This window comes from Notechis scutatus, chromosome 2 (genome assembly GCF_049901735.1).
Source record: "Notechis scutatus isolate UNSWTSFEM ecotype Mainland chromosome 2, rNotScu1.2, whole genome shotgun sequence".
Lineage (NCBI taxonomy): Eukaryota > Metazoa > Chordata > Lepidosauria > Squamata > Elapidae > Notechis > Notechis scutatus.
The window spans coordinates 107,013,249-107,038,617 of NC_142010.1; the positions used below are offsets into that span (position 1 = coordinate 107,013,249).

Consider the following 25,369-nt stretch of genomic DNA (forward strand, 5'->3'; position numbering starts at 1 on the left):
ACCAGCCTCTTAGGTCCTTGCACCAACAGCTTAAAGGTAAGAGGGTGTAAAAGGAATAGGAGCTCATCCTAATTCTTCACATCTCAATTTATTCCTGCTGATTTTGGCACAACTGAGCAGGGCTGCCTATGTCACTAGGGATTTAAAATCTACTTCATCTATTTAAGCTACATATGGGACATTTTGTAAAGGATCTATCATTTTTACTTTGCAGTAACTGGCCAGCACGAGTCTGCATTTAAATCCATAGTACCACACAAGGTAAGATCCTGATTGATTACATTGCTGGGGACAACCAGATTAATGCCAAATAAATACTAGGGACTGATATGCATGCAGTTCAGGGAAGAAAATGCTTCCTTTGGGTTGTGTACTGTGTATAGTATTGCATTAAGGCTGCATTCCATTACAAGTCAACTAAGATAGTGACCTCAAAGATACTGGTACCAAACTTTCTAAAGGATCATCTGCATTTCTATAAAGCCATTGATAAAATCCACAAAACTACCTCTACGATGAGGGTCCAGATTTTGGATCATGATAAGATTTAACATGCGAGTGTGTGAAATCATTTGAAGTATATGGAATGTACAAAAAATTTTGACATGAAATTTCCCTTAAGACACAGTTTGTGCTGAAAATTAACTATAATGGTAAGCAATAACATCTCAAGAGGAAATATAGAATTATTTTAAAGTGTTTCTCCAAGTTGGCCTACTGTTGACCCACCAGATGGAAATAATAGTATAATAATAATAATAATAATAATAATAATAATAATAATAATAATAATAATAATAATAATAATAGAAATATGTTTCAAATTCCAATAGTTGAGACATTCTACTTTAGCCAAGCAGGCTGCATCCCCAAATTTAAGTGAACTTCCACAGAAAGAAACTTAAGTTTGCTGAATTGGATTTTAATAAATTTCAAAGTCCAATTGTTTATGCATGACACAAATGGAAAATAGTAAATAATTTAAAGATAATCTAATTATGGAGAATAATGAGATAAACTAAACTTTTGTAACAATTAGGACATTTTTTCAAAATTATAATATACTGTCCAAATGAGCATTGTCAAGATAGATTATAGTATCTTTATTTCTTAAATTTAGTGTCTCTATTTTAATATGCTTCCCATATTTTTCTTACCTAGATATCTCAAGTATATATTTATTTGATTAATTATATTCTGCCTTTCAATTACCTGGGCAATTCAAATTATAAGCAAAGTTTACATTCATTAGGTAATTTGGTGGATGAATTCTAGCTGCTCTTTCAGTCTCAGTGGTTTCTATAATCCAATATTATGAATAATGGAACAGATCTCATGGATATGAAAAGATTTATGACATGAAATTCAATATTTGTGTAAGCAGTAAAACCTTTGATTTCTACATAATAAAGATGCTTTGGTTCAAATCAAAGGAAGAACAGATACAAATTCCATGTTGTGAAAAAAGGCCAAAAGCAAAGTTAATAAGGATATTTTCATGAATTGGCTTGTGTGTTTCTTTTCTTTTCTTCCTGCACAACATAAATTGCAGCTATGGCTTCAGACGCTGAAATGGCAGTATTTGGGGAAGCTGCCCCTTTTCTTCGAAAATCAGAAAAGGAAAGAATTGAAGCCCAAAATAAGCCCTTTGATGCCAAGAATTCAGTTTTTGTGGTGGATCCTAAGATCTCGTACATAAAAGGCAGTGTCCAGAGTAGGGAAGGAGGACAAGTTACCGTCAAGACTGAAAAGGGAGAAGTAAGTAAAATATCTACATTTGTTTATTTGTTTGACTGTATAGTTGTCTAACTCTTATAAACAAACTTCCATCAACACCCAGAAAGGAAATTAGACAGTTCAGTGTTTACTTCCTTTGAAACACTTCCACAGCCAAGGGAAAGAACTAGGTTTTCAAGGTCCTAAAGCAAAGCCAGAATCTCAGGGGGAATGAAGTTCAATAGGACAGGCACCTGTGATAAAAGGTCCCACTGGGTGACATTGTTTCATAGAAAGGACCCAAAGCATGTTCATTGTGCAAGATCTCATGGGTTGAGCAGAGACAATAAAGTGCAATTACTACAGTTTTCTTCTTTCCATTTTCTAAGTTGATACATGCAGGCATGTTCTTACCTCCCTAGACTGTAACTGTGAAAGAGGATCAGATCTTTTCCATGAATCCTCCCAAATATGACAAAATTGAGGATATGGCCATGATGACTCATCTCCATGAACCTGCTGTCCTGTATAATCTCAAAGAGCGTTATGCAGCCTGGATGATCTACGTAAGCATATTCTGTGGTAGTATTTTTCTACCCTTTTAAGATCTCCTAAGAAACTTTTGTGAGGGATGTGGTGGCTCAGTGGCTAAGATGCTGAGCTTGTTGATCAGAAAGACCAGTTTCAGCTCCAACTGGGTACTGGAGTATCTTGCTAGTAAATCACTCTACTCACAATTGGTATGGTGAAGTTTAGTACAACAGTTCCAGTCCTGATAAGCAAAAACAGTATTTCCTGATTAAAGTCAGCACTGAGAGGGTCTGCCTCTCAGTGCCTTTTATGCTGTGCTCTAGTCCCTCCCAGCTAACAACCTGATATAATGCTGCTGCATTATCTACTCCCATGCCTCCTCCTCATGTCTATTTGTCACTGCCTAATCTTTATTTACATTCCTTTCTCTCCCCGTGCTATCTATCCCTTCTGTATCCTTACCTACCTCCCATTTGCCCCACCCCCCCATCTATCTGAATCAGGATCATAACCCCACACCAACTGATATCCCCAAATCCCCACATCGTGCTTTACATCAATGCACAGCCCGGAAATAAGACTGATGACTGATTAGTGTCCAGGTGCCTCACAGCTGTCTAGCAAGGCTAGTGTCCATGGCATTACAATGAACACATTTCCGGGAGTCTCCCATGCCTCTCATCTCCCATCTCAACAATTCAGCATAAACAACAGTTTACACATCCATCAGCCCCGCAGCCGCAGCAATGTGTCGGGCTCTGAGCGAGTGCCATACGTGAGTAATACGTGTGAGCCTGACAGTCGGCAGTTCAGCTGTTCGAATCCCTAGCACTGTGTGATGGAGTGAGCTCCTGCTACTTGTCCCAGCTTCTGCCAACCTAGCAGTTTGAAAGTGTGTAAAAATGCAAGTAGAAAAATAGGAACCACTTTGGTGGGACGGTAACAGCATTCCATGCGCCTTTAGTGTTTAGTCATGCCGGCCACATGACCACAGAAACATCTTTGGACAGCGCTGGCTCTTCGGCTTTGTAATGGAGATGAGCACCGCCCCCTAGAGCCAGAAACGACTAGCACGTATGTGTGAGGGGAACCTTTACCTTTACCTTAAGAATCCTTTACATCAAATAACTTACATTAAGTTGTCCTGTTTACTGTTTATCAATTCATTAGTAACCCTGCTCTTTAAATTCAAAGTAAGTAGAGTGCTTGTTTCTAAATTATGTCTTCCTTTCCTGGTGTTTCAAGGAAACAGATGTTATATATTTATGTTATAGATTTTTAAATAAATATTTGATTGAAGAAGACACTTTTTGAAGAAATTGTCAGCAAAAGATAAAGTAGATTAAGCAAATTCTGTTTTATTTTTTACAGACTTACTCAGGTCTCTTCTGTGCCACTGTCAATCCCTACAAGTGGTTGCCAGTGTACAACCCAGAGGTGGTTAATGCATATAGGGGGAAAAAGCGTCAAGAGGCCCCTCCTCACATCTTCTCCATCTCTGACAATGCGTATCAGTCCATGTTAACTGGTGAGTAAATGGTTAATTAAGAAAGAAGGAGAATATTTCTACAAGTCACCTCAGTCGGCTTCCTACACAATGTGGCTTTTAGATCAGATGCTTAATGTGCTTAATCATGTGGAGTTATAGAAATTTATCATTTAATAATAGTAATAATTTTACCTCAGCTTAATTGCTTGCTTTATTTTTTAAGAGAAAGAAATATGAAATGTTTAGTGGAAAAAAGGAAAAAGGATAAACAATATTCAATGTGTATGCCAATGAAAATCGTATAGGTCAAATTTCTCCTCTGAGTCTAACAGCAAATTCTAGATTTGGATTCTGTTTCCTGATTTACCACTAGTTTCTGCAACAATTTCTCCCCCCACAAGATATGGAACCTCTATTTCTGAAAACCTTAAAGATGAAGCTTTTGATGTTTCTGCCAGGCCTTTGAACATATGCAGTTTTTATATGTCCAGCTCTTAAATTTTCCCCAGCATGATTGACTAAGTGAGTTAAGTACTCTTGGAGTACAGACAGACAAGATACTAATGCTTAATTAATGTTAACACACTTTTTTCCCCATAGCATTCTATATTGTGAAATTACAGTCAATTTTATTAATTTGTGGTTTAGTATATTTTATAATTCTAAAAGATTAATTGATTCAATCATTTGCATATAGAGTTAAATCATTTTAAGTATAATATCTTTTGCACCCAAAATGTAACATTCACATATACTATTCTTTGTACATGTAAGGGGAATTATGTACAAAGAAATGCACGGAACTGCCAATTTATAGAGAACATTCAGTAAAAGCCTATGGTCTACAACTTCATATTCTATTTCTCTATAAGTGCAGAGAAATGCTGTTATAGAGAAAAGGAATGCTTTATAGAAATTCCCCAACTTGGCTGATTAAGGACTATTCCATCTGTATAGTTAGCTTTCATTCATGACATGTTCCATTGCATAATATTCACATATTTTGTCAACATTGCACATTTATAATGTTTGACAAATAGATGTTTGATTTTTCATGGCTATTTCTTCTTTAAGAGGCATAGTGCTTAAGTGGAAAGTTTTAATGTCACATGGGCTCCCACTCGGTTCATGGAAGTTCACAGGGAACTATAATTTTTTTTTAAAAAAATGGTGATTTTTTTTAAATGTTTCTTTCTAGATCGTGAGAATCAGTCTGTCCTGATTACGTAAGTTCATTTCCTTATTAAGCTCTGTATTTGCTTTATGGCAGAGTACTCCAAATTGTTAATTAATAATTTCTTAAGATACTTAAGATTTCGTAAGATACTGTAGACTCTCAGAGCACAGAAACTGATCTTGATTACCTGCTCCTTCAAATATCTCATTTTATACTTTTACTGTTAGACCAGTAAATACATAATATATTTCAATAAATAAACTTAATAAGTTTCAAAGTGGGTGACCGTGTCACATGGGTTTTATATCCTTTTGTTGTCCTAGCTTGCTTACTTTTCAGTAATGGGAGCTCACATTTCAGTTAACAGTTTGTTTACCCCTTTGGTCAACAGTGGAGAATCTGGTGCTGGAAAGACTGTGAACACAAAACGTGTAATTCAGTACTTTGCAACAGTTGCAGCTGCTACTGACAAGAAAAAGGAAGAACCAGCCCAACAAGGCAAAATCCAGGTAGCATGCGTGCCAGAAAAGAATTATCTGTGATTATATGACATTTTTGAAGGATTGATAATACCGAATCTGACAGGAATATTACTTTTCAGGGCACCCTTGAAGATCAAATCATCAGTGCCAACCCCTTACTGGAGGCTTTTGGAAATGCTAAAACTGTCAGGAATGACAATTCGTCACGTTTTGTAAGTTTCATGTTGAAACTTGGCATGGTGTAGAAATACACAGAAGATGCAGCCTTGGATTGTTAGATATTTGTGATAATATCCTTTTTCTTCTTTAAAGGGCAAATTTATTAGAATCCATTTTGGTGCCACAGGCAAGCTGGCTTCTGCTGACATTGAGACATGTAAGAGATTGTGCTTGCATGTAAGGGGTTTACATTGTAAGGGTTTTCTTCCACCCAATGCTTTTTTCCTTCTTTCCCCCCTTTTCTTTCTCACATTCTTTATTTGCTTGCTTTTCTTTTCTTGCCAGATCTGCTGGAGAAATCCAGAGTTACCTTCCAGCTCAAGGCTGAAAGGAGCTACCACATCTTTTATCAGATCATGTCCAACCAGAAGCCAGAACTGATTGGTAAAAAGCATCTTTTTACTCTTCCCATGACAATATGCTAACTTTGATCCCATTGTTGCCATAAATGATTTCTGTCTTGAATAAAAAGTGTTTTTTTTCTTCATTCAGAGATGCTCCTGATCTCCACAAACCCATATGACTTTCTGTTTATAAGCCAAGGAGAAATCTCAGTTGCCAGCATAAATGATCAAGAAGAGCTGATGGCTACAGATGTAAATTATACAAATACCTATAAATGTTTAAAAATCTATTACTCTAGGTTGAAGTAATATGAAGAATAGTTACTTATCTTATCTTTATTCCCTTGCCAGAGTGCCATTGACATCCTGGGCTTCAACTCTGAGGAAAAGACAGCCATTTACAAGCTGACAGGAGCAGTCATGCACTATGGGAACATGAAGTTCAAGCAGAAGCAACGTGAGGAGCAGGCTGAGCCAGACGGCACGGAAGGTATTTTCACAGTTGGCGATGGAATTACCTGTCCAAACCAAATCAAACAAAATCTCTCTTGAAGATCAGCTGTTTTAATTCGAACAGCTGAAGTTTAATGCATAAGAATGTGGTTCTAAGGTTGTGGAGGAGCTAGCTTCTGAGCAGTGTATACTTGTGCTGTTAGTCATTTAAGTGAAACATTCTTCTTTCACATCTCTAATAACTTCATAGGAAATAATCTGATAACTTGAATGAAGATGAATAAACTTCACAGTTGCAATAAAGCCAGGGAATTTCTTCTCTAGATTGCCCTACCCACCATCTTTCTGATATTAAGATGATGGATACATAGTCAATAATGAATTTGTAAATGACAGCTCCTTAATTATGCAGAAATAAGTTAATTGCTATTTTGTGCAGTTTTTATATGTAATACTTAAGTTAAGAAAGAAACATAGCAGATACACCTTATAGGAAATTAATCTGACTTGACTTCAGTACTGCAGAGATAATAAGTTAAAACAATGCTTTCTTCCATTGTCCTACTCACATAAAGTAAATATTGTTTGTTTTTATAACACACTAATATATACAGGCAATCCTTGCTTACTAACCAGAATTGGGACTGACAATTTTGTTACTAAATGACATGGTTATAAAGTCAAAAATCATGTGACTGTGCCTGGTTTAACAATGGCAGTTTATCAATTTTGGCTGTTGTTAAGCAAACCACTGCAGGTCACTAAGTGTGATTTTGACTAGGACTTATGACTTCCTGCTGGCTTCCCTATTGACTTTGCTTGTCGGAAGCTGGCTGTGAGGATCACAAATGTTGACCATGTGACTGTGAGATGCTGTGACCATTGTAAATCCAGGCTGTTTAGCAAGTCTCTTCATCACGAACACATGAACTCAGGGAGGATGCAATGGCCATAACTTTGAGGATTGGCCACAAGTTTCCTTATTCAGTCATAACCTTGGCTGAACAAATGGTTGGTAAGCAAGGACTACCTGTACTGTAATATCTAATTTGAAATTAAATACACAATAATGGATGACTAAATGTTGTCACTTAGCAATAGTTTTCATTTAACCTTTGGAAGCTAATTTATATTCAGATAGGTATTACTATTCCTTTCCTCCTGGACATTGAAAAATTAAGCAACATCCTAAGAAAATATAATATACTTTTTGTGTATTTATTTCTTGTAAAGTATGTCATTCATTCATTCATTCACCAAATTTTAAAACTGTCCATCTCTTCACAGAGCAGTAAAGAGAGTGTACAAATAAATATTCAAAATGTAAAAACAATATATAAAATTTAAAAGACGCAAGCATTGTTAAACATTAATTAAAAGGGAGAGGAATTTCAGGGCACTAATCAACTCCATGACTGCATGCTCCTCTGCACCTAAGCTATCAGGGTTCCAAGTAACACCCTCAAACCAAGTAAGACTCCGAGGCTGGCATTTCCTCAAAAGTTTCATTTTATTCGAGATGTCATGTTGGCACATCTGGAAAAATCCAAATCTGAAAGCCCCTGGGTTTTCCCCATTGAAAAGAAAGTCAAAATCCCTTCCCTTGCACCCACATGTTTATCACATGGTCCAATCAATCCACTGTACCAACTGGAGATGACTCCCAGTCATGCCTCTCCAGGTGCAGGCTAAACGTCCTTGACTCCCAGAGAAAAGAATGCTGTTATGGCTATATATCTCACTCCAACTCCATCCACCCCCCCTCCAATTTTTCCACAGCATGCCCATTCATTAAGTGTGGCAGCCCTGAAGATCCAAAGTAAAAGATGCCCCCCAGGGCTGACAGGCTGCCCCCCCTCATCTAATGAGCGTGTCCTGAAACAAGATGAATATAGGAGGTTATCACAGTCAGCCTTTAATCACCTCCATCCCCAAGGTCCTTTTGGCTTATCAGGGAATTTATCATGGAATTGTTTCACTAGTCTATCTGCCTTCAGGTCCCAACTCTTAACCCAGGCAGCTTCAGACAAAGGATACCCTTTCCAACTGATCAAATACTGCAGTCGACTCCTATGTGAACTAGAATCCAATATACTTTTGATTTCATAATGAGTTTCCCCTTCAACTACCATCGGTTTGGGTGCTGGGCGGTCTTGTGGTCTCAGTCTTGAACTAACAGCAGGCTTCAGCTAACTGCTGTGGAAGACTGGATGGTCCTTCCCTAATAGGCATGGGAGGCTGAATGTCCTTGATTCCCAGAGAAAAGAATGCTGTTATGGCTATATATCTCATTCCAACTCATTCCAACTCCATCCAACCCCCTCCCATTTTCCCATGCCCATACATTAAGTGTGGGTTCCTTGAAGATCCAAAGTAAAAGATAGCTTTGACACAAGCAAGCCTGCTGAGTCATACTTTCATGTCTTTCTTTGAAGGCCAGGAGACTGGGGGCTTGATTCACCTCTGAGGGGAGAGTGTTCCATAGGGCGGGGGCAATAGCAGAGAAGGGTCTTTTCCAGGAGGCCACTACAGTCAGAATTCTTGAATAGTATATAGTTCAAGAATATGAACAGTTCATGTATGTATGTATGTATGTATGTATGTATGTATGTATGTATGTATGTATGTATGTATATCAAGTATACAACAGTATAGGAACAGTGTTTGTTTACACATAGCTTTTCCAGTATAGAAAGCATACAATTTGCTTGCAAATCTTTCCTCTTATTTTTGTGCTCAGTTGCGGACAAGGCTGCCTATCTCATGAACCTCAACTCAGCAGATTTGCTGAAAGCTCTGTGTTACCCCCGAGTCAAAGTTGGCAATGAATTTGTCACCAAAGGTCAAACTGTTCAGCAGGTAAGGATTAGCAAGAAAAGGTTTCATAAGCAGTGGATCATTGGCCCAATTATATGCTGATATAATCCCTTTCATTCTACACAGGTGTACAATAGCGTCGGTGCTTTGGCTAAGTCTGTTTTTGAGAAGATGTTTCTATGGATGGTTATTCGTATCAACCAGCAGTTGGACACCAAACAATCTAGACAGCACTTCATAGGAGTGTTGGACATTGCTGGATTTGAGATCTTCGATGTAAGGAAACTGGCTCTTGATGGCATAGTATTGGAGAGTAGAGATGTGATGTTTATATTGTAAAATACTTAAGTAGTTAATGAATGAAGTACAGTTCAACAATGTTCTGAATGCAAAGGCACTAAAGTAGACAAATAATTTCTGAGTTGTTGACTGGAAGGATGATTTAAATAGAAATATCTGGCACAGAGAAGAAGAATGTTTTGGCAGGAAGAGTGTGGATCATAAATTCAAGTCAGCTGTGGCAAAGATATAGGCTTTCAAAGTACTGAAGGCAGTGATGATAGAGCATATTGAAAAAATGGATTTAACAGAGAAGAATATTATGAGCAGAACTGATTCAAGAAGGAGCTTAGATATTTGTACATTCCCATAAACCTTAAAATATTTTAAAAAGCCTAGAGAAAAGAACACTGGTGAAGACAATTGTTATTTTCAAAATACTTTGCATTGTCTAGTACAACAGCTTGGAGCAGCTCTGCATCAACTTCACCAATGAGAAACTGCAACAGTTTTTCAACCATCACATGTTTGTCCTGGAGCAAGAAGAGTACAAGAAAGAAGGAATTGAATGGGAGTTCATTGACTTTGGCATGGACCTGGCTGCCTGCATTGAGCTCATTGAAAAGGTCTTTTAAAAATAAAGTTTTTAAGCACCAAAGATTATATATGTTTTCTAAACTGGATATAGAATACGCACCTGTAAAATTAATGAATGGTTAATTCCATATTGCTACAGTTAACAATTCCTAAATGCTGAGTATGAATAGTTTCATTTCTGTGACAATGAAGGGTATTTCTTGCAGTGATCTATCTGCTTTGCTCTCTCCAGCCCATGGGTATTTTCTCCATCCTGGAAGAAGAATGCATGTTCCCTAAGGCGACAGATACCTCTTTCAAGAACAAACTCTATGACCAGCACCTTGGCAAATGCAAGAACTTTGAAAAGCCTAAGCCTGGGAAAGGTAAAGCAGAAGCTCATTTCTCCCTAGTGCACTATGCTGGCACTGTGGACTACAACATTAGCGGCTGGCTGGAAAAAAACAAGGACCCATTGAATGAAAGTGTCATTCAACTGTACCAGAAATCATCCATGAAGACCTTGGCATTACTTTTTGCTGATCGCCCTGCAGATCTTGGTAAGAACTTATCCAAAGAACATCCCTTTCAAGTCTAAATAAATAAACATGATGTATTTTGTCAACAACATTTTAATTCCATAATATATATTTATATTTTCTTCTTCAGAGGGTGGCGGTGGCAAGAAAGCTGGAAAGAAGAAGGGGTCTTCTTTCCAGACAGTATCTGCTCTGTTTAGGGTAAGCACAATTTTATTATTTGTACAATCTATTCTAAATATTTTTTTTTAAAAATCCATTCCTGAGTTCCTTCCTCTGAAAGAATGACTCAGAGATCCCAAACTACAGAGTACAAAATATGAAAAAGGATAGTCAATATTGCTTGATTTTGTTTTAGATTTTCCCTTTCATTGTTTCCTCAATCACAGAGCCCTATATGATTGTTAAGATGTTGGACTGTAGGAAGAACCAGGTTGCAGATCATTGGTGTATTGGAGCTGGTGTCTGGTTTTTCAACCTAATCTACTTCATAGGGATTATTATGGTGATCAAACCTGAGGCAAAACTGCTATGAATGCCATGTTAAGCTGTAGGAGAAAGGTGGCATAGAAATCTAATAGAGAATTTCAAGTCGGTTCTTTAAAAAGTATTGGGAGTTATGAAATCTACTTTAAATGTCACAAATATTTCTGATCCTACAGGAGAATTTAAACAAGCTGATGAGCAATCTGAAGAGCACTCACCCGCATTTTGTGCGGTGCCTCATCCCCAATGAAACTAAAACTCCTGGTAAGAATTATATAGTTTATTTATGCATGAAACAACTTTAGAATATTTGAGTTCAATTCTATACTGCCAATACATTCCAACATTGTTTAAGGTGTCATGGAACACGAGCTTGTCTTGCACCAACTGAGATGTAATGGTGTGCTAGAAGGCATCCGAATTTGCAGAAAGGGATTCCCTAGCAGGATCATTTATGGTGACTTCAAACAGAGGTCAGTCTGCTAAATATTAGCCTTCTCCAATTATGTGCCTCACATATTTGTAACTGTAACAACTCTCATTTTTCTTGAAGGTATAATTTTTTAATGATTTTAAAAATATAAACTATGCTTCTTCCAACAGATATAGAATATTAAATGCAAGTGCTATCCCAGAGGGACAATTCATTGACAGCAAGAAAGCTTCTGAGAAACTTCTTGGATCTATTGATGTGGACCATACTCAATATAAGTTTGGTCATACCAAGGTAAAATTACTATCTGTCCCAAAATGTTTGAACATTGGGTTTATTTAAAAAGACCACAAACATTGCATTTTATTCCCCCTCAAGGTGTTCTTCAAAGCTGGCCTTCTTGGACTTCTAGAAGAAATGAGAGATGAAAAATTGGCTATGCTTATTACACGTACCCAAGCTATGTGCCGTGGCTTTCTGATGAGAACAGAGTTCAAGAAAATGACGGAAAGGAGGTAGATATTTTTTTTATAATAAAGGCTCATAATGACATTAATGTAATGAGGCTATGAGTACAACATGACAATATATCACAAATACATCAGTATTAACTCAAGCTGATAGTAGAATCATGCTTAAACTTTTATTTGCCCTCCTTCCAGAGAATCCATCTTCACTATTCAGTACAATGTTCGTTCATTCATGAATGTGAAGCACTGGCCTTGGATGAAATTGTACTTCAAGATCAAGCCCCTGCTGAAGAGCGCAGAGTCAGAGAAGGAAATGGCCAACATGAAGGAAGAGTTTGAGAAAACAAAGGAGGATCTTGCGAAATCAGAAGCCAAGCGGAAAGAATTGGAAGAAAAAATGGTGTCCCTGATGCAGGAGAAAAATGACTTGCAGCTCCAAGTCCAATCTGTAAGACTTTTTATGTCATTAGAACTTGTTGTTCTCATAACCTTATTCCCAGGTCTGTTGGTATAGATTGCATGTGAGACAAAACTGCAGAAAATCTTGCAATGAAATTATTTTTAGCTTGTTCATTTATTTTCATGCAGCTTTGAGCTAATGTTAATTAAGTTACAAATGTAAACCTGGAAGAAACCACTATTTTTTTTTTAAAAAAAAAAGTTTTAAAAACCTTTGTCTCACCCTCTTTTTTGGTTTCATTGTTCTATCCATTGCTTCTCAATAATGTCTCCTTCTTCCATGTATATCTTGCTCCCACTCCTCCTCAATCATATTTCCAGCCTTTCCCCCTCCAGCTTCATCATATTCCAGTGGTGTGCTGTACTTTTGCTCACCTCCAACATTCTATTTTGTGAACTGTTTTGTTAGTAAGGGTCAAAGCAATTATAATCAGAACATATCTGAGGCCAGTACCAATATCTGTATCTTATCTCTTCCTATTGTGTTTCCAAACATCCAGTTATTTGAACACAAAAGAATAAATGGGGTACATTTAGAAAAATGCAAAAATGCAAAAATCTGAATCTACCCTCTGTTTTAAGTGCCCTAGATATGTCTAAGCAGCCTGCAGCCTGCTTATTATGTTTGTGCAGGAGATGAAAATCTGAACTTTCATCCCACAATGATTTCATCAGGAGAGTTGATCTCAAAAAAAAATAATAATAGAAATCAGGAAGATAGTTTTTTAATAAGGGATTCCAGGCTATAAGCATTATAAAACCAAAAAAGATCTGAAAATAGCTCAAGAGTGTATTTTGAGGTTATTCATTTGAAACACTCATAAAAGCACAATGTTTTCATTAAAAAAAGAAAGAAATGTGTACAGGTTACGACCACAATTGAGTGCAAAATTTCTGTTGTTAAGGGAATTTGTTCAATTGTATGACCTTTCTTGCCACATTTGTTAAGTGAATCATTGTATTGTTAATTTAGTGACCTGGTTGTTAAGTGAATATGTCTTCCCCATTGGCTTTGCTTGTCAGAAGGCTGCAAAAGGGTATCACATGACCCCACGACAGTAGTATAACCATCATAAATATGAGTCAGTTGCCAAGCATTTGAATTTTGATAACGAGATTGTGGGAGGCTGCAACAGTTGTAAGTGTGAAAAATGGCCATAAGTTACTTTTTTTCAGTGGTGCTGTAACTTCGAACAGTCACTAAATGAACTGCTGTAAGTCAAGAACTATCTGTATTTGCTTATGTAACAACATGCTAGTATTAGGTACAGGGCATATTCATTGTCAGTAAGAACATATATGTCATGATCTAGAACTATTCCTTTGACCATTAAGGAAATGAGAAGATATAATATATTTACTAACCCTTTTTCTTTTGGTACTTCCAGGAATCTGATGGCTTGGCAGATGCTGAGGAGAGATGTGACCAGCTAATCAAAACCAAAATCCAACTGGAAGCTAAAATTAAGGAGCTGACTGAGCGAGCTGAAGATGAAGAAGAAATGAATGCTGAATTGACAGCCAAGAAGAGGAAACTGGAGGACGAATGCTCAGAACTGAAGAAGGACATTGATGATCTTGAGCTGACACTGGCCAAGGTTGAAAAGGAAAAGCATGCTACAGAAAACAAGGTACTGGTCAAAAATATACCAAAATCAAATTGCTACCCACTATTGCCATTTCAGAATACATAGAACATTTTAACTCTGTCTGTTCACTGTTTAAAGGTGAAAAACCTTACTGAAGAGATGGCAGTCTTGGACGAGACCATTGCCAAACTGACCAAGGAGAAGAAAGCCCTGCAAGAGGCCCATCAACAGACCTTGGATGATCTGCAGGCAGAAGAGGACAAAGTGAACACTCTGACCAAAGCAAAGACCAAGCTGGAACAGCAAGTGGATGATGTAAGCGTGCTATCATCCCCAGAGAAGAATTGGTCTGAAGTTGAGGTACTGTTGTGACAGCACAATCACTCTGATCTCTTTGTCTTCAGCTTGAAGGGTCTCTGGAGCAAGAAAAGAAACTTCGCATGGACCTTGAACGAGCTAAGAGGAAGCTAGAAGGGGATTTGAAGCTAGCCCAGGAAACTACAATGGATTTGGAAAATGATAAGCAGCAGCTGGATGAAAAGCTGAAGAAGTAAGTAGTAATGTCTGTGATGGACCTTTGTGTGCTAAGTGGAGTCTTGTTTACATTTATCATAATAACCATTATGTTTTATTATAAAAAGGAAAGACTTTGAAATCAGCCAACTCCAGAGCAAGATTGAAGATGAGCAGGTCCTGGGTTCCCAGCTTCAGAAGAAGATCAAGGAGCTGCAGGTTTGTCACAAAGTGGTTCCTTCATGAAAATTAAGCTCTCTGGAAGCCAGTTTCTGGATTCATGGTTACCTTTTTTTTCTAGGCCCGTATTGAGGAATTGGAAGAGGAGATTGAGGCAGAACGGGCATCTCGCGCCAAAGCAGAGAAACAGCGGGGCGATCTCTCCAGGGAACTTGAAGAGATCAGTGAGCGTCTGGAGGAAGCTGGTGGGGCAACTGCAGCTCAGATTGAAATGAGCAAGAAACGTGAGGCAGAATTTCAGAAAATGCGCCGGGACCTTGAAGAGGCCACCTTGCAGCATGAAGCCACGTCTGCTGCCCTCCGCAAGAAGCACGCAGATAGTACAGCTGAATATGCAGAGCAAATTGATAACTTACAGAGAGTGAAGCAGAAGCTGGAGAAGGAGAAGAGTGAGCTGAAGATGGAGATTGATGATCTTGCAAGCAATATGGAATCTGTCTCTAAAAGCAAGGTATAGGTATTTTCCTACACGAGAGAAAATTATAAGAACACATCCTCTTGGAAGTGTGGCATGCTTTGCTAATTTGTAAAGTTGTTCAATTACTATCTTCACCAGATCAGGTAGTTTTCTTCAATTTCACCTAGGAATAGGTGGATTAGTCTGTTTTGATCATAATGATCAGTTATGAGTCTGTCCTAATTTATAACGTATTAACATTATAATTAAACTTTCTATACTATCAGCTTCTAAAGGTTCCTGGTGGTTTTCAGAATTACATAAAGCCATAGCATATAAAGCATCTTTCACATTGTTAAAACCCATACAACAATTCCCCCTCAAGTGTAGAAGAAAATTATGTCTTTAGAACCCTCTGGGAAATCGTCAGGAAGGCCTTCCTTCAAATCTCTAGCTGTAGTGTATTCCATAACATATGGGCATATACCAAGAAGCAGCATTCTCATGCTTCTCCATACTGACCTCATTCAAGGATGTCACTCTTAAATTCATCATTGTAGCTCAATACACATTCTATTTTATGTGGAATAGGCATTCCTTCAGAAATGTAAGTGCCAAGTCATAACAAGCTTTATGGGTTACCACTCACACTCTGAATTGTACTTGAAGGCCAATGCACTTTTGTAAAACTGATGCTATGTGCTATATGCAGGTCTCACCCAATATGAATTGCTACATTCTATGCTACCTGCATTATGCCGTTCCATGTTACCTTCCATATTTTCAAAGTTTTCATTTAGTAGTTTTCAGAATGTTTCAATATATTTCTATTTGCTGATTTCAGTCAACTCTTGAGAAATTATCCCGGTCCTTGGAAGATCAGCTAAGTGAGATTAAAACAAAGGCGGAAGAGCAGCAGCGTACAATTAATGACCTTTCTGCCCAGAAAGCTCGCTTGCAGACAGAAGCAGGTAAGAAGAAATGCTGAAGTATTTTAGGAATGATTTATTCTACATGCCTCTAATAGTATTTGAGTTTGTGAGTAAAGTAAGCTAACATCCAAGGTATTCAACATTGGCTAGTGAAATTCAAAATATAAAACAACAGAAGTGCTTGTCACCTGTGATTTGGCCAGGAAATATTTTTAAGTTATTGCTGAAAGAAAAATTGACTTTACTAAATTTAGCACTGCAGACCACAACATAGTTACTCCTATATGAAAATGATCCTGGTTTTCTTTCTTGCTGCAAATTATGTTTCACAACTCCATCTTGGATGAGACATGCAAATTTTACTAACATCAGAGGTATCGCAGAATTTATCTGGGAAATAGGAGAGGTCCCCCTCCCCAAATTTGTATTTTAGGTGACAAGTATTTTTGGACAAGATATTATAAATAACCTAAAACATAACTAGTATCAAAATACCATGTGTATCTGCTATTCATCAAGACTTTCTTCAACAATTATTTCAGTCACGTCAACCTCCTATCTTCTGTTTTCTGCTTCTCAGGTGAACTTGCCCGCCAAGTGGAAGAAAAAGACTCTCTGATTTCCCAATTCTCAAGAGGTAAACAAGGCTTCACCCAGCAGATTGAAGAATTGAAGAGGCAACTTGAAGAGGAAATAAAGGTATGTATTAGGTGAAGATTTACAGGTGAAAAATATGACTTACTTGCATCTTTCAGCAACTTCCAGGTTAAAGGTGCATAAAGGTGCTTTTCTCTTTCTCTGTTACAAAGCAGAATTGCTAGTAATATGTGCAACTCCCATATTTTAAAAAAGTGAACAATTGGAAGATTGACATATTAAAATGAACCTGAAAGAAAAATGTAACACAAATGGAAGCTGCTTTACCATTACATTTGGTAAAAGCATTTAAGACATCTTCATTTTTCTAGGCTAAAAATGCACTGGCTCATGGCTTGCAATCAGCTCGTCATGACTGTGATTTACTCCGGGAACAATTTGAGGAAGAGCAGGAAGCCAAAGCTGAGCTACAGCGTGCCATGTCCAAAGCCAACAGCGAGGTTGCCCAATGGAGAACCAAATATGAGACTGATGCAATTCAGCGCACTGAAGAGTTAGAGGAGGCCAAGTATGTGGGACTTGGAATAGTTTTGTAGTAAAAATAAATTACAAAGACAAATGCGGTATAATTACCATAAGAGAAAGTAAGTTTAGCCATATCTTTGAGAGTGGATTACATTACCAAGCTATCATAAACTATTTTCTCTCTACACAGAAGTCTCTGCTTGCAGCAAAAAGAAAGCAACAAGAAGCAACAGTCCAGTAGTTTTGCAGATATTAGCTCAAATTGCAACAGTTCAAGAAAAATAATGGCAAATACTGCAGGATCGTTGTAAACTACTCCAAATCATGCAAAATAACTAATCCAGAATAATGTTTCTTATAGAAAGAAATTATTTGCAATTTATCTCCTTTCCCATTTTCTTCAAAGATTGCACTTAAATGACAAAAAGTATATCTGTATAGAGTGAGCAAGTCTCTGTAAAACACTTTATGCAATAATTTCATGACCTTTTGTAAATTAAAATAGTAATTCATTGCAAAAGCCCATATAAATATAATTCACTTTTTGAAAATTTAATAAGTTCAAATCTAGGTTTCATGCTGATTATCCATTTAGAGTGAAATGTCTTTAGTTTTAATTTATTCCTATAATTAAAATTTAAACCGCATATTATTTGGTATTTGAATCTGATGAGGGATTTGTGTGAGGATTCATGAGACATCAAATGAGAACATGGAAGTATAAATGATAATCACAATTATTATCTTATATCACATTAAAAGAATACATTTCATGGAAACAGCTCAAATATTTTATAATTTACTATCAATATTGGGAATTCAAATGTTGTATATCTGCATAAGATACTTAAGTCTGAAATAATGTTAACAATAAGAATATAAAAAATAAAAATAATCTTAATTATTTAAACTATTTTAGAGTTTGCCATTCTCCAATAATCATTCTCATTTTCAAAAAGTTTTCAATCTGTCCTGCATGACAAATTAGTGTTTCATGAGATCATTTGCATAATACAGAAATGATTTGCATCTCTTAAAAAGCTTGAAAATGAAACAGTTTCCATGTCGATAACAAAGAAGTGTGTGTTGTCTTTATGCATATCCTATGATTGTGAACTTTTCTTCCTTTCATATTTTCTAAGCAGATTCATTGCTAATAGTTGGTCATTCATTGCTCCAACTTTTCTTCCTTTCATATTTTCTAAGCAGATTCATTGCTAATAGTTGGTCATTCATTGCTCCAGGAAAAAGCTTGCTCAGCGACTGCAGGAAGCTGAGGAACATGTAGAAGCTGTGAATTCCAAATGTGCTTCCCTGGAAAAGACCAAGCAGAGGTTGCAGAATGAAGTGGAGGACCTGATGATTGATGTGGAAAGGTCCAATGCAGCTTGTGCAGCTCTCGATAAGAAGCAGAAGAACTTTGATAAGGTAATTTGAGCTGCTGTTACCACTATCATTGTTTTAAAAGTGAAATGCACTGTCTGCACACAAGTTTTAAGTTTAATTAACTTATTTCTTGCTGTTTTGGGGTTTCTTTTAGATTCTGGCAGACTGGAAACAAAAATACGAGGAGACTCTGTCTGAACTGGAAGCTTCCCAGAAGGAGTCTCGGTCTCTGAGCACAGAGCTCTTCAAAATGAAGAACGCATATGAGGAATCCTTGGATCACCTGGAAACTCTGAAGCGTGAAAACAAGAACCTTCAGCGTAAGTCTATAAGCTTCAGCGCAAGTCTACAAGCTTCTTACTATAATCTTCAGTTTAGGACACTGTAGATACAAAGTGAGAAAAAAGATTATGTAATGGTTCTACCACCTTCTATGGAGCAACAAGTAACAAGCACAATAAGATAATCCCATATAGGCATTCTCCTCATTATTAGCGTATACATATATATATACTCTACCCGACTCTGTAGTTTCTTCCCCAAACCCCAAAATCTTTAACCTTAGACTGTCTACTATTGACCTCAACCCTTTCCTAAGAGGTCTGTAGGGGGCGTGCATAAGCGCACCAACGTGCCTACCGTCCCTGTCCTATTGTTTCTCTTATTCTTCTTTTATTTTTCTTATATGTACCCATTTCATGTATTCACAACTATGTATACACTTATACTTATTATCTTGTAAACAATTGGCAAATCAAATAAATAAATAAATAAATAAATATGTAGAAGTGTTGTCTGCTCATGCAGTATTAACTGATCTGTTCGAATTGGATGAACTTGGAAATACAGCCAAGGAAATATTCTTGTCCCAAACAGCCTAAAACTGTTAGTAAATGGTACCCATCTTCCCCTCTTTATTTTGTGTGAAATCAACAGAGGAGATATCTGACCTAACGGAACAGATTGCTGAGGGAGGAAAAGCCATCCATGAACTGGAAAAAGTAAAGAAGCAGATTGAACAGGAGAAGGGTGAACTCCAGGCCTCCTTGGAGGAGGCTGAGGTAATTGTGTTATTATGCTTAGAGAGAACAAAAGCTCAATTTTTAATGCATTTTAAAGCACTGTAAAATGCATTTTAGAAAACCAGTTAGACAAGTATGGACAATGCTGTTATTTAGATCACTCTTTAATAACAGCTGATATACTTGATTTTCTTAAGGCCTCTCTGGAACATGAAGAAGGCAAACTCTTGCGCATCCAAATGGAGCTCAACCAGGTGAAATCTGATATCGACAGAAGAATTGCAGAGAAAGATGAAGAAATTGATCAAATGAAAAGGAATCATGTGAGGGTGGTAGAATCCATGCAGAGCACCTTGGATGCTGAGATTAGGAGCAGGAATGATGCCATGAGGCTTAAGAAGAAGATGGAGGGCGATCTGAATGAGATGGAGATCCAACTGAGCCATGCCAACCGTCAAGCTGCTGAAGCACTAAAGAACCTCAGGAACACACAAGGGCTGCTCAAGGTATGTTTTAGGCAGGTTCAAGAAAGCATCAGGAAATCACTACAGATTTCCTGTTAAGATTTCAAGAGTTATACCTTAAAATAATTTATTTCATAGGACACACAACTGCATTTGGATGATTCTTTGAGAGGCCAAGAAGATTTGAAGGAACAAGTGGCCATGGTTGAGCGCAGAGCAAACCTCATGCAGGCCGAGATTGAGGAGCTCCGGGCAGCTCTGGAACAGACAGAGAGGGCCAGAAAAGTGGCTGAACAGGAGCTTCTGGATGCCAGTGAGCGTGTGCAGCTCCTCCACACACAAGTAAGCATCTAATTATTTGGATCCTCCTGTAACCAATAGTCGAGAATGACAAGTCTATATAAGTGTTTCTTTATTGTAAAGGGAAAAAGTAGAATATTTTGAATATTCTTCAGTTATTTTGATATTGTTTGAAGACAATCAAACTATGTTTAAATGATATTTGCAGATCTTTACATAAAGCATTTGTAAACATAGCATTGATCTTCCTTTTTCTTTTGTATTAGTTTAGATGCTATGACACTTTTGTCTTTGTTGAAACTCTGAGGGAAATATGAAAATAAGACTACATAAACAGATATTTTACAGGTTGCAGGCATTATTCTTGCAATATACAGGTTTATTTTTTAGAACATTATTTCCTGGTTTTTAAAAAAATAAATCAATCATTTCATGTTTACTAGAAACTAATAGTATTTTTATTTGCCTAAACAGAACACAAGCCTGATCAACACAAAGAAGAAGCTGGAAACAGATGTTACCCAAATTCAAAGTGAAATGGAGGACACTATTCAGGAGGCTCGCAATGCTGAAGAGAAAGCCAAAAAATCCATTACTGATGTGAGTTGATTGATGCCCTTCTTTTGAAATCTGATCCTATATATACTTATAGCAGGGTAGTCTCTTGAACATAGCATCTTCATTAACAGGCAGCCATGATGGCGGAAGAACTTAAGAAAGAACAAGACACCAGTGCCCATCTAGAGAGAATGAAGAAGAATCTAGAACAGACTATAAAAGATCTGCAGCACCGCCTTGATGAGGCAGAACAACTGGCAATGAAGGGAGGAAAGAAGCAGCTTCAGAAATTAGAACAAAGAGTATGTATCCATCTGTGTATATGTTTATAGACACTTGTATGTAAGGTTGTATGTAATAGGGCATAGCTGATGACTAATTTTCACCTGTTTTCCCTTAGGTACGTGAACTTGAAGCTGAAGTTGAGAATGAGCAGAAGCGTGGTATTGAGGCAATTAAGGGTGTACGCAAATATGAGAGACGAGTGAAGGAACTAACTTACCAGGTAAGTGTAACAAGATGGAGTGAAGTTATTTATCAACTGAACAAACCACTTTTATCAATCAAAAATTATTTATCAACCAAAGAATATTGGGAAAAGAGAACTGGCTTTTTACATGAGTTATATTTGCATATGTTTATTTATAATCCTACCTTTCCAAAACTTGAACATAATTTTAGCTGAAAATTTTGAAATCCCTGAATATTTTGACATACTGTATTTTTCGGAGCATAAGACACACTTTGGTTTAGACGAGGAAAACAAGAAAAAAATAGTTTTTGCCTCCACGCATCCCGTTTTTGCCCTCCCGGCGTCCAGAAGTACTCTCCAGCCAAAAAATGCACCCGTTTTTGGCTTCCAGAGGCCCCTGTGGGTCCTGTTTTTGCCCTCGTGGCAAAACTACATACACATAGACATACACACACACACACACACGGAAAATAATTTAAAGCTATTCAAATGATAGCAACTCACTTGTTGTCATAACTTTGTTTAGTCAGAGGAAGACCGGAAGAATATTCTGAGGCTCCAGGATCTGGTGGACAAGCTGCAAATGAAAGTGAAAGCATATAAGAGACAATATGAAGAATCTGTAAGTAACACATTTGCAATGGAGAAATAATTATATTTCAAATAAATTTGAGTGGCTTTGAGTATTTGGGCCTTCTGGATCTGGGATTTTATCATCTTTGATACCGGATGGAGTCGCACTGCCCCAGGCAGACCCAGTACATAATCTTGGAGTCTTTCTAGATTCATAACTCCTGATCAAGTAAAAGGTGGCAATTGTGGCCTGGGGGCCCTTTTTACAGCTTTGTGTTATATACCAGTTGTGTCCCTTCCTGGACCATGAGACTCTACTCTTGCAATTACCCATGCCCTCGTCATCTCTAGAATAGATTGCTATAATGCACTCAACATGGGGCTGCACTTGAAGAGAATCCCTGAAGTTTCAACTGGGCAGAATGTAACTGGACAGACAGCTATGCGCACCTCTAGGATGGTGCACATTACACCGCTATTCCATGAGCTACATTGGCTGTCAGTCTGCTTCCAGGTACAGTCCAAGGTGATGGTTCTTACTTTAAAAGCCCCAGTTGGTATGGGAGCAGGCTATTAAGAGACTATCAGACCTAAGCCCAAATTATGATACAGCGAGATCCAACTGAGTCAAGGTCTATATTTGCTTAAACCTAGCTTTGGCTATTCTGAACTTTTTCCTCCCTTCCCCATCCAGTTAAGGACTGTGCAGTTGGGCCCCTCTCTAGAATGTGCTGCCTCCTCCCTGGGAAGCTGTGGTGCTATTGCTGCCATTCTCCACCACTCCTTCATCAGCTGCACATTCCATTACAGGGACTACCTCTTCCAGGTCAATCAGGAAAGGTATACTATGGGTCCTGTCTGCTAAGGAATTCCATCTGGCAGGATCCAGACAGTGTGCTTTTTCAGTTGTGCCCCCTGCCCTCAGGAACATAACTGTGTTCGGAGGTGAGGTTGGCCCCATCCCTGTTAGCTTTTCAGAAGGCTCTGAAAAAACAGTTTTTCCAGAAGCCTTTGGCATTTCATGATGAGTCAGCAAAGTGGTTCTATGACATCATTGTTCTCACGCAATGTTGAGTTTTTATGTTTTCTTTTTTTACTTATATTTGAAAATGTCATTAAATAATCATTATGTTTGCGTGTTGCTCTGCACATTTCATGAGATGGGCAGCTGTATAAATCTGCTAAGTAAATGCTAATCAAGATTAATTGCCTATAAGATAATCAAGATTAATTGCCTATAAGATAATGTATGGCATTTTTTTTAAAAAAAATCACCTGCATAGAATATACCTTAAAAGCTTTGTAACCTAAACTAATTCTTTATAGAAATTAAACAGAGACTAGATTGAGTTGATTCACCAATATTTTTTTAAACTAAAGGTTCCTAATTTGTGAAAGGCAAGCTGAATTTTTCATTTAGCTAAAATTGCACAATGGAGACTCAATTCTTTCATTTTCACCACAGAAGCTATTATCTTTTTGCATGACATATATACCTTGTAAGTAGCCTTATTTTTTTTAACCATACCTTTTTCATTCTCAGGAGGAGCAATCCAATATTAACCTCAGCAAATTCCGCAAAATTCAGCATGAGCTGGAAGAAGCTGAAGAAAGGGCTGATGTTGCAGAATCGCAAGTGAACAAACTGAGAGTGAAGTCTCGAGAAGTTGGAAAACAGACACCAAGGGAAGAATAAACTTGTCTGCTTCAAGGTGACTGAAGAAATGCACAAAATGTGAATCTCTTAGTCACTCGGATTTGTAATTATTGTGTTCTGTCTTTGATGTCTAGAAAATAACGAAGATAGAAATGTTCACATACCTAATGATGATGTGATCTTATTGTGGGTTTTGTTCTCCTATATGAAATCTGAAGGTTCTCCTTAGAGAGATAACACTATCTGAACATGATAAAGATGTATGAATATTGTGCAGGAATCACTTAACATGTGTTATGCTGGGGTTGGTGTAAGTTGAAAACATAGAGTTTGAATGCCCTGACATGATTTCATTTGTACATAATTATTTTCAGATAAACTATCAATCAAGCTGAATTGGAATAAAGACTAATTTAAGCAAGTATCCTTGGCTGATCAACAAATTACAATATACATTCAAATAATAGAACATTGGTGCCACATGATAGTGGTTTCTAGTTTGTCATAGTGTTTCTCTTTCTTAATGGCATCCCTGGATGTGTATTCATAAATTTGCTGATATTATTTCTATTCTATCTTTTACACAAGCACCATCTAAACTTTGCTTACGAATTTTATTTTTATAAAAATAAAGATGAAATAGTTTAATTATAAGATTAATATGATACCATAATGAGAATAAAATAATACCCCAAATACCACCAAAACATTTTTAAACACTTAGAAACAGAAATATTTTAATTATGAGATTAAATCAATACTTAAAACAACATAAAGGAAATGTGAGAAACTATTAAACGAAAGATAAATTTTCAAAGATGGAGGGCGTACAGATTTCTTTCAGTAAAAGGTAATGAAATGATAGTCATTGCCTAAAAGGTTCTTCCCCTTCTGCCAGCCAATCAACTAGGCTTCTTGTGATTAATATACAATAACTGAGAAATGGGATTCCACAAGAAAACATGTGATATGGCTTGCAGCAAAACAGAGGTAATACCACAGAGATTTCTTCATATTGCTCCTCAGAAAGGGAGAGAGAGTACTTATAATCCACAACCCCTCTGTGCAATGCAATGCCTCTGTTTGTCTAATACTCTCCTTCACAATACTCTAATGAATATAGAGGACAGTCTTGAATGACAAAGGTAAGGTCTATGGCCAAGGCAACAGTCAAACAGATGAGCCATGATCCCAGACCAAGAAAATGGCTTATGAAAATGCCTCATGCCCCTTCCATTTCACACGAGAAGGAAGGAAGGGAAGCACATTCAGGCTTGCAAGATTCTGTTCTAATAAAAGTAGTTTTAGATCTATGCAGTGTCTGTTTCTTAGTTCTGTCTTTTATGGGTGACATCTTAACAAGTAATATTGTAATATATTTTATGAAATGTTAGCTGCCCAGAATCATCCACTGAGATGGGCAGCCATAGAATATGAACAAACAAATAACAGAAGCCTACAACTTTCCATAACGGAGACAGATGTTTTCATTTTTCAATTTTCAAAGTACTTTAAGTGAAATCATCCTACAGAGCAGCTTTGTTCTTCATTGAGAATGCCTTACATAAATTGGCATGTGTCTGACAGGAGCTCAGGGACTGAAGAACCCTAACTAGCTTTTATTGGTTTCCTCAAAACTGAAACAATAAGTCACAAAGAGTTGTTTTGGTTGTA

The 25,369-nt window shown here is 37.3% G+C and overlaps 1 protein-coding gene across 1 annotated transcript; it reads left to right on the forward strand.

The window, feature by feature from the left end:
- On the forward strand, nucleotides 1-24,117 carry LOC113412133 (myosin-1B). Its single transcript, XM_026667574.2, has 40 exons — nucleotides 1-36; nucleotides 215-261; nucleotides 1,553-1,758; nucleotides 2,139-2,282; nucleotides 3,619-3,775; nucleotides 4,935-4,962; nucleotides 5,305-5,422; nucleotides 5,515-5,607; nucleotides 5,708-5,771; nucleotides 5,900-5,998; nucleotides 6,107-6,210; nucleotides 6,310-6,448; nucleotides 9,152-9,270; nucleotides 9,355-9,504; nucleotides 9,963-10,133; nucleotides 10,337-10,643; nucleotides 10,753-10,823; nucleotides 11,285-11,372; nucleotides 11,464-11,581; nucleotides 11,712-11,835; nucleotides 11,920-12,056; nucleotides 12,204-12,459; nucleotides 13,859-14,101; nucleotides 14,198-14,374; nucleotides 14,464-14,609; nucleotides 14,701-14,791; nucleotides 14,874-15,263; nucleotides 16,054-16,180; nucleotides 16,722-16,840; nucleotides 17,110-17,306; nucleotides 18,508-18,691; nucleotides 18,804-18,969; nucleotides 19,586-19,710; nucleotides 19,869-20,177; nucleotides 20,274-20,477; nucleotides 20,910-21,035; nucleotides 21,125-21,295; nucleotides 21,394-21,498; nucleotides 21,992-22,087; nucleotides 23,582-24,117. Exons 3-40 carry the CDS (start codon nucleotides 1,555-1,557, stop codon nucleotides 23,732-23,734), a joined length of 5,820 nt encoding a protein of 1,939 aa, XP_026523359.1. The 5' UTR covers nucleotides 1-36; nucleotides 215-261; nucleotides 1,553-1,554; the 3' UTR covers nucleotides 23,735-24,117.
- The last annotated feature ends 1,252 nt before the right edge of the window (nucleotides 24,118-25,369 follow it).

What these genes read in the sequence shown, in the direction of transcription:
- LOC113412133 (XM_026667574.2), top strand. Translation starts at nt 1,555, where the DNA reads ATGGCTTCAGACGCTGAAATGGCAGTATTTGGGGAAGCTGCCCCTTTT. An exon ending in AGCAGAAGAACTTTGATAAG is followed by an intron (nt 18,692 to 18,803) that starts GTAATTTGAGCT and finishes GGTTTCTTTTAG; the next exon opens with ATTCTGGCAGACTGGAAACA. An exon ending in TGCAGCTCCTCCACACACAA is followed by an intron (nt 20,478 to 20,909) that starts GTAAGCATCTAA and finishes TTGCCTAAACAG; the next exon opens with AACACAAGCCTGATCAACAC.